This window comes from Arachis duranensis, chromosome 6, assembly GCF_000817695.3.
Source record: "Arachis duranensis cultivar V14167 chromosome 6, aradu.V14167.gnm2.J7QH, whole genome shotgun sequence".
NCBI lineage: Eukaryota > Viridiplantae > Streptophyta > Magnoliopsida > Fabales > Fabaceae > Arachis > Arachis duranensis.
Genome location: NC_029777.3, coordinates 89940977 through 89950590, shown reverse-complemented (window position 1 = coordinate 89950590; position 9614 = coordinate 89940977). Strand labels below are relative to the sequence as shown.

At 41.4% G+C, this 9614-nt stretch overlaps 1 protein-coding gene across 1 annotated transcript; it reads left to right on the top strand.

Annotated features, from left to right (window-relative positions):
• The first annotated feature begins 1848 nt into the window (after positions 1–1848).
• Positions 1849–3615, top strand: LOC107470248 (uncharacterized). Its single transcript, XM_016089645.1, has one exon. It carries the CDS (start codon positions 1849–1851, stop codon positions 3613–3615), a length of 1767 nt encoding a protein of 588 aa, XP_015945131.1.
• The last annotated feature ends 5999 nt before the right edge of the window (positions 3616–9614 follow it).

Here is a 9614-nt window from a genome sequence, read left to right as displayed (position 1 = left end):
CTCAATCATATATTCATTCGCCTAACATATATTGCATACTACTTACTACCTCTATAAAAGCACGCTAAGTATGGTAACACATCTATGCTTTAACATAAACATAAAACGAAAAACAACACCAACCACAAAGTCGGCTGCCCCTATAATATGTCAAGTCGCATTTAGTCTGTTAATGTCTGTATCGTGATTATCAACGTGCGTCATATTCGTTAAGTAATTCGAAAATATGATTAGAAAATGGTGAAAGTAGGAGAAAAGCTAAGAAATGAAAGTTAAAAAGCTCTTAATGATAACTGTGGACAAAATGCATATATGTAGGCCTCCATTTTTATCTCGTTTACACTTATCTCGTTTACAGTGTAAACGAGATAAGATTATACGTATCTTATTTTTACCGTAAATGAGATAAGAATTTTACTCAACATGTGTACAAACGTAATACGATCATGTCATTTTATGCCTTATCTTATTTGTAAACGAGATAAAAAATTCGATATATTTTGATCAAAACAATATAAATTATTTATTTTGATAAATAAAATATTTATTTTATTTATTTAAAAAATCCAAAAATATTTTATACTCATTAAAAATAACTTCTTATGTATATGGTATATAATAAAGGTTGGATGAGGATGTACAGTATTAAAGAAGAACAAAAAAATAATGCTTTCGTAAGTGAGAATAGGATTCCATGAAATGGTGATCTACAATAGTTGACGTAAGTTGCTACAAGGGGACAAATATGATATTCTAATGAAGGAAAGAGACTTGCATTTTTGCATGACTTCTTAAATTCAAAGATGAATTCTGTTTTAATAAAAAGTAAAAGAAATGTACAAGTAGTATGGACACAGTTTAATACATATGTCTCTCTCCAAAGTAACTTGGTCTTATTAATTTAAGGAACATGTGATATATTTATTAATTTTTTTGGATAGATGAATATGTAATTTTATTTTGTTCAAAACTAAGAAATTTAAAGATAAATTACACTCATATCTTTTAGAATTTATTAATATTACACGCATTTCATCTACTTAATGAGTAACGTTTAACTTTTTTTTTTTTGGTTCAGACTGAAAAATTTAATGATTAATCTTTTAAATACGATAAAGATGAAGTGGGTGATACTTTCAAATAAATAAGTTTTATTTTTATTTTTTAATAAATATAAAATCCGAAAAAAATAATTAAAAAACACATATTTTTGTCTATCTGTGTCAACTTAAGTTTTTAGGTTTTGTCACTTAAATTAATTTTTATCGATAATAAATATAAATTTATTTGATGTAATTTTTTAGTGGGAGTATATAAGGAGTGCATAGTGTATAAAGTATAATAATTTAAAAAATATTTATTGATTCGTTACCACTATCCTCAGCCACCCAGAAAGTTCGGCACGTGAACAGATAAGATCGGCCTCGCTCATTTGAAAATAGAAACGTGCCTAACAAACCCAATCACCAAAACATAATACAATAACCAACTTACAAACTCGGACTTATCCACAGTAAATGGGTAACACAACGTCTATAAAGCCGAACTAATATTCTCAACTAAGGATCAAGGTTCCATTCTCAGTCTTTTATTCTTTACTTAACTAAAGATCATTATTGACTTGAGCGTCGGAATATTTTTGCATGTATTTCCGCCGTGGTATTTGGTCCAGGCCGACGTATAACTCTTCCTCTCCGACGGTCGCCTGCTCGGAATTGTTAAAGCTCGGCCACCCCAGTACCAGGATGAATCACTTGGCACCTACCGTGGGGCCCGGAATACATCTAACCCCACTTTTCCCTTTGTTTAGTCTTTTACTCTATTTTGTAGGATTCTCAATCCCCGAACATGACTGACAAGAAAAATCCACAACTCACACAAGCTGAGCTCATGGCCCAATTCGCTGAACTTCAAGTAGAAGTGCGAAGGATAGCCGAGCTATCCGCGCAGAACAACAGAAAGCATGAGGGAGAAAGCTCCAAAAGCTCGGCCCAAGGCAACACAGACCCCTTAAACATCACTCCACCAAAGGAGAAGCTTACGCTCAACAATCCCTTTTCCGAGGAGATCACAAAGTACCAGATGCCAAAAAACTTTGCACAACCTTCCGCGCTTGAACCATACAAGGGGTTCGGTGATCCCCGAGCTCACATGAAGAAGTTTCAATCCATGATGTTCTTCAACGGTGCTAACAATGAGCCTGTCCTCTGCCGAGCCTTCCCTACTTACCTCGATGGTGCTACATTACTCTGGTTTTCTAAGTTGTCTGCAGGTTCAATTTCTTCCTTTGAGGACCTAGCAAGGTCATTCATTGATTATTTTGCTCCGTCAAGAATATACGTGCATGGATCAGATTACCTCGGCACTATCAAGCAAGGCCAGCACAAAAGTCTGAAGGACTACATGACCCAATTTGCGGAAGCAACAATGGAGATTCAAGACTTAGATCCCGCGGTCCACCTGCACGCCCTCAAGGCCGGCCTCAGACCTGGCAAATTTCGAGAAACAATTGCAATTACAAAACCAAAAACACTGGAAGAATTCCGCGAAAGGGATGCAGGACAGATGGAAATCAAGGAGCTTCGTGAAGCTCAGAAAACAAACAAACAGCTACACAGAAGGGATGAAGACAAAACATTCCGATCAAACAATAAAGAGCCAAAGAAGCCCTTCAAGCTCACACTAAAATTCAACACTTACACCAGGTTCAACACCAAGAGAGAGAACATGATCAAGGAAATTTTGAATGCCAAAATTGTGAAGCCACCAGCCCGAGCAGGGAACTACCAAGACCAAAGGTTCATAAATAGAAGCAAGCATTGCGCCTTCCACCAGAAGTTCGGCTACACTATGGACGATTGCATCGTTGCAAAGGACCTGCTCGAAAGACTAGCACGCCAAGGGGATGAGCACAAACAAGCAGGGCCAGATAAGAACAAAAAGGAGCAGACAACTTCTGATCCACCAAGAGGAATCATCAGCCACATATCAGGAGGATATGCAGGCGGAGGGGAAACAAACTCGGCTAGAAAACGAAGCTATAGGGCAATGCTGGCAATCGAAGGAACATTGAAGCCAAAGAAGGAGAAGCACCCAGATGTCACGATATCCTTCAACCAAGTAGATTTCAGATCAGCAAGCCCTAACCTTGACGACCCAGTAGTGATCTCCATCCAAGTCGGAGAGCTGTTGGTAAGGAAAACACTGCTGGACCTTGGTAGTAGCGATGATGTTTTGTTCTATTCTACCTTTAAAAAGACGAAGTTATCAGAAAAACTAATACAGCCCTTCTCGGGAGAGCTAATTGGGTTCTTCGGAGAAAGGGTCCCCATCATGGGACATATATGGCTAACGACCACAATGGGAGAGATCCCTATGTCGAAATCCATTGATATTCAGTACCTAATAGTAGATTGTTATAGCCCTTATAATATTATAATCAGGAGACCCGCCTTGAATATATTCAAAGCGGTAGTGTCCACGTTACACTTGTGTATTAAGTTTCCAGTGCAGGAAAACAGAGTAGCAACAGTGTACGCCGATCACCAAGAAGCTCGACAGTGCTACAATGCTAGTCTAAAGCAAATCCAAACGAAGCAGGGAGCTCGGCCATAAGTCCAAGAGATACACAATTCTGCCAAAGCCATAATGCTAGCCGATCTCGACCTAAGAGAAGACCTCGGCGAGAGACCCCAACCAATGGACAACCTACACCGAGTAACATTAACAGCAGATGAAAAGCAGTATACTCACATCGGAGAAGCACTGGAGGGGGATGAGCAAACAGAACTAATACACATACTGCGCCAGAATGCCGATCTATTCGCATGGACGCCAGACGACATGCCCAAAATAAGCCCAGAGGTTATCTGCCACAAACTAGCGATTGATAAGACAGTCCGACCAGTGGTGCAAAAGAAACGAAACCTCAGAGATGAGAAAAAATAAGCAGCATTTAAAGAAACCAAGAAACTCCTCAATGCAGGTTTCATCAGAGAGATCCGCTTCACCACATGGCTATCAAATGTGGTAATGGTAAGAAAAAACTCAGGTAAATGGCGCATGTGCGTCGACTTTACAAATCTATACAAATCTTGCCCTAAAGATGCATATCCATTACCTTGCATTGATAAGTTAGTTGATAATGCTTCTGGTTTCAAAACCTTGAGTTTTATGGATGCATACTGTGGTTATAACCAGATTTTGATGCACCCAGAGGACCAAAGCAAAACAGCTTTTATAACAGAACATGGAAATTTTTGTTACAAGGTAATGCCTTTTGGCCTAAAGAATGTAGGTGCGACATATCAAAGATTAATGGACAAAGTATTCCAACAGCATATAGGTCGAAATATGGAAGTCTATGTAGATGATATGGTAGCAAAAATGCCTACACAAGGGTCACACTGTGATGACTTGGTAGAAATTTTCAACCAACTCCGAGCATATAATATGAGGCTCAACCCAGACAAATGTGCTTTTGGATTCCAAGGAGGGAAATTCCTCAGCTTTATGCTAACCTCACGAGGGATTGAAGCCAACCCAGAAAAGTGTCACGCAATACTAAATATGACGAGCCCAAGGACAGTAAAGGAAGTCCAACAACTAGCAGGAAGAGTAGCTGCCTTGTCACGCTTCTTACCTGCAGTGGCAAACTGATTTTATCACTTTTTCCAAACATTCTCTAAAGGCAGAAAGTTCACTTGGACAAAAGAATGAGAAAGTTCTTTCATGGAACTCAAATGGGTCCAACATCACCCCCCATACTCCAGAGGCCAGAGATGAGTAAGCTTTTGCACTTATATTTATCAGTATCTAACCATGCTATAAGCTCGGTCTCAGTAATTAAAACAGGCAAAAAGCAAAACCCGGTATACTTCATTAGCCGAATATTGCAACCAACAGAAGCAAGATACCCAAAAGTAGAGCAGTTAGCGTTGGCATTGATCACTACAGCAAGAAGATTACGACACTACTTTCAGAGTCACACAATTATAGTGCGAACCGACCAACCATTGAGGAAGATATTGACCAGACCAGAGCTCGCCAAATAATTAATAAAATGGTCTGTCGAGTTCTCTGAGTTCAACATCCAGTACAAATCAAGAAAAAGTCTGAAGTCGCAAGTACAGGCCGACTTCATATTAGAAATGACTAATGAAACACAGCACACAGAAAACAATTGGAGTATACATGTAGACGGAGCATCAAATAGAGAAGGAAGTGGAGCCGGGGTATTACTAAAAGAGGGAGAGAAAGTGATAGCCGAGCAATCACTATAGTTCCGCTTCAATGCAAGCAACAACCAAGCAGAATATGAAGCTCTGCTAGCAGGACTGAAGCTCGCCCAACAACTTAGGATACCTCAGATAATAGTTTACTGCGACTCCTCATTAGTAGTACATCAAATCAAGGGCGAGTACTAGGTAAAAGATCATTTGTTAGAGAAATATTGGCTTATAATGAAGGATCTTATCTCAAAGTTCAGTAAATTTGATATTATTCATGTAAACCGAGAATAAAACACCAGAGCCGATGTGTTGTCCAAGTTAGCCACAACAAGGCAGGCGAAAAACACACCGGCCCTGTCCCAACTAACACTTAACAAGCTGAGCTTTGAGCAGGACACAATCTTAAGCATCATGCAGGTACCATATTGGAGAACACCTTTTTCTCAATTACATCAACACAGGTGCCGTACCGAATGAGGAACCGAACTTGCCGCTATACCGAAGAAGAGCGAGTTTCTACACAGTACTCGGAAATACCTTGTACAGGCGAGGACACTCCCAACCACTTCTCAAATGCATCAGCAAGGAGGAGGCTGAAGATGTCATGGCAGAAACACACAAAGGGGTTTGTGGAAACTACATCGGCGGCCGAGCACTGGCCTAAAAAATTTATGTACAGGATACTATTGGCCGACGATAAAAAGGGACTGTATTTCAAAAGTCAAGACATGCAACAACTGTCAAAAGCATGCCCCCCTCTCAGAGATCCCGGCCAAAGAACTCCACACTACAGAGGTAAGCTGGCCTTTCGATAGGTGGAGATTGGATATCCTCGGACCTTTTTCGAAAGCGCCAGGCCAGGTAAATTTCCTTTTAGTATCAATAGACTATTTCTCTAAGTGGATAGAAGCACAACCACTAGTGCATATAACGTCAGATAAAGTGAGATATTTCCTATGGAAAAAAATTATATGCAGATATGGTATCCCACGAGAGATAATCTCGAATAACGGGAGACAATTCACAGACCATAAACTCGCTGCTTTTTTAACAAATTTCAACATTAAACACCATTTTAGCTCAGTCGAGCACTTACAAACCAATGGGCAAGTCGAATCAGCTAACAGAATTATCTTACAAGAATTGAAGAAAAAGCTCGGCAAGGCCAAAGGAGAATGGGCTGACCTCATCCCAGAAATCTTATGGAGCTACAATACTAGCATCCAATCTGCTACATGAGAAACTCCTTTCAAGCTAGTATATGGCGCAGAAGCACTAATACCAATCAAAGTCAGCATCCCAACAATAAGAGCCGAGCTTTATGATCAATCAAGCAACTCGCAAGCTCGTAAAGCTGAGATGGATCTCCTAAAAGAAGAAAGAGACATTTTAGCAATAAAGAAATGAGCCAGGAAACAATTCATAGAGTGAAGACTCAATAAAAGAGTAATTCACAGGTCCTTCAATAAAGGAGACCACGTACTCAGGCGAACAGAAGAAGCTGGAAGCCTTCAGCACACAGAAAATTAATAGCAAATTGGGAGGGACCTTTCCGAGTCCTCCAGAATCTCGAAAAGGGGGCTTACAAACTAGAAACTCTTAAAGGAGATCAATTTCCAGAAACATGGAATATCTCCTCACTAAAGGATTATCAATCATGACACAAATTGTAAATCCGCGAATGATGGTACTCTTTTTTCCCTTCGAAGGTTTTTTCCCACAACACATGGGTTTTACTCGAAGCGGGTTTTAACGAGGCCGGACGCTACAAATCATTATACAAATGTCACTTATATTGCAAGCAAAACATTTATGTTATCATAACGGCAAGCATATATGTCAATCAAAATAATCCGAGCTCCATACTCGAAAACTATAAAATATACACCGAGCATAGTACTCGGCAAAATCCGAACAACAAAAGCACATCAAGCTATTGCTATTGCAAAATATTACTGTTCATACCCTAGGTCAAGCTATCTGACCTAGGATGTTTAGCGACAAGCCGACCGACCTCTTCAGGTCAGACTATCCGACCTCTTCTCAAAGAGCTCGGCCAAATGCCTGACCTCTTCTCAAAGAGCTCGGCCAAATCGCCCAAGGAGCCCAAAGCAGGCCCAAAACAAAGGAACACAGCCCAATCTATAGGCAGCCAAAGCCCAGAAAGATAAAGGCGGTTCCCTTGAAGATAAGATGACCTCACTTAAAGATAAGATAAAGATAAAGATAAAGATAAGATAACTAACTTATCTTATCCACAGAAGGCCACATCTCACCATTATAAATACACTGGAACACCCAGGTATTACACATACTCTGATTCTACTAAAAACCTGTTTAATACCCATGCTAACTTAAGCATCGGAGTCTCTTGCAGGTACCCCCCACCCTCCGGGGACGAAGGATCAGCACCATCACCAGGTCTAACAAGTCAGACACACCAGCTCCGGCCGCTACACACCTGCCGGACACGTCGGCTCCGACCAGCACAGAAGATCTCGTCCGAGATCGACCTACAGTTTCAGGTAACCCTCGGAACATTGGCGCCGTTGCCGGGGAACCTGGAAGTCATCCCATTAACATGGCGGATGACCATGACAACGACCACGATTCAGGTTTGGAAGACAGAACGCCGCATAAAAACGCGGACACGATACTCAAAGATACTCCAGAATCCAACGGAGATAAAAATTCATCAAATCCAGGAGTAATAGAAGCACTTCAAAATCGATTGGAGCAACTTGAGAAAGAAGCCCAACGTTGATGAGAAAAAGAAGAATATCTACGCCAGGAAATAAGGCGGCGCCGAGAATTAGAAGATAAGCTTATAAAACTCGAAGCTGATCTCAAAACTAAAGCTACTCGACCATCCACAGAGGATAGCTCTCTGAAAGATCAAGATCCATTCACGAGGAAGATCATGAAGACCAAAATCCCTAAGGACTTCAAACTTCCGGATATGACTTTATACGATGGCACTACAGATCCCAACCATCATCTTAGGAATTTTAGAAGCAGGAGGTATCTCACGGAGGCCTCAGATGCAATCCATTATTTTCCATCCAGAAGGACAAAGCCAAGCACGCCCCCAGTCTATTAGGAATCAAGCAAGGAGATCGGGAAAAGCCTTCACAGCTATATGAAAAGATTCAACAAAGCGTGCCCAGACATACAAAGTCTGCCAACAGAAGCAGCTATCATGGGCCTCATCAATGGCTTGCGAAAAGGACCTTTTAGCCAATCTATATCGAAAAAGTACTCAACATCTCTAAACGAGGTTCAAGAAAGGGCGGAAAAATATATGAATATGGAGGAGAACTCCCGATTGGGAGACAGCTCAAAAACCGGATTCTCCTAACCCACTACGGGACAAGGATAAAGAGTCCAGGAAGAAAGAAGACCAACCCACTGAGAAACCTATCTCCTGTGAATGTCTACCAAGAGATATACAATACTGAGAAGATCTCACTACCTCGCCCAATCAAACACAAAAGAGGTCGGACGAGTTAACGGTCCACCTCACACCAAAGAGGTTGGACGAGTTGAAGGTCCACCTCACACCAAAGAGGTCGGACGAGTTGAAGATCCACCTCACAACAAAGAGGTCGGACATGTTGAAGGTCCACCTCACACCAAAGAGGTCGGGCGAGTTGAAGGTCCACCTCAGACCAAAGAGGTCAGATGAATTGAAGGTCCACCTCACACCAAAGAGGTCAGACAAAGGTCCCCCTCACACCAAAGAGGTCGGACGAGTTAAAAGTCCACCTCACAATAAAGAGGTCGGACGAGTTGAAGGTCCACCTCACACCAAAGAGGTCGGACAAGTTGAAGGCCCACCTCAGACCGAAGAGGTCGGACAAAGGTCCACCTCACATCAAAGAGGTCGGACAAGTTGAACGTCCACCTCACACAAAAGAGGTCGGAAAACTTGAAGGAAGAGGTCGGACGAGTTAAACGTCCACCTCACACCGAAGAAGTCGGACGAGCTGAACGTCCGTCTCACACCCCTGAAAGACATGTTCATATGATAAATGGAGGATTCGCAGGAGGAAGGATCTCTAAATCATCTTGCAAAAGACACCTCAAAGAGGTATCTTAAGGAAGGAAGAGAGGTTTGGAAAGGACAACGGAATGCGAACAAGCCTTCCGAGATTTCAAAAATTCTTAGGACAACCACCCATCCTCACCAGACCCTGGGAAAGTGAAGAACTCATATTATACCTCGCAGTGGGAAGTCAGGCAATAGCCTCAGCACTAGTCAGAGAAGACAAAAGTGGGCAACAACCCATCTACTTCATCAGCAAAGCTCTACAAGGGGCCGAACTAAACTATCAAAAGATAGAAAAAGTTCGCATACGCCCTCATACTCTTTTCTCGACAACT

Coding starts and splice junctions, on each gene's coding strand:
- LOC107470248 (XM_016089645.1), top strand. CDS start 1,849: ATGACTGACAAGAAAAATCCACAACTCACACAAGCTGAGCTCATGGCC.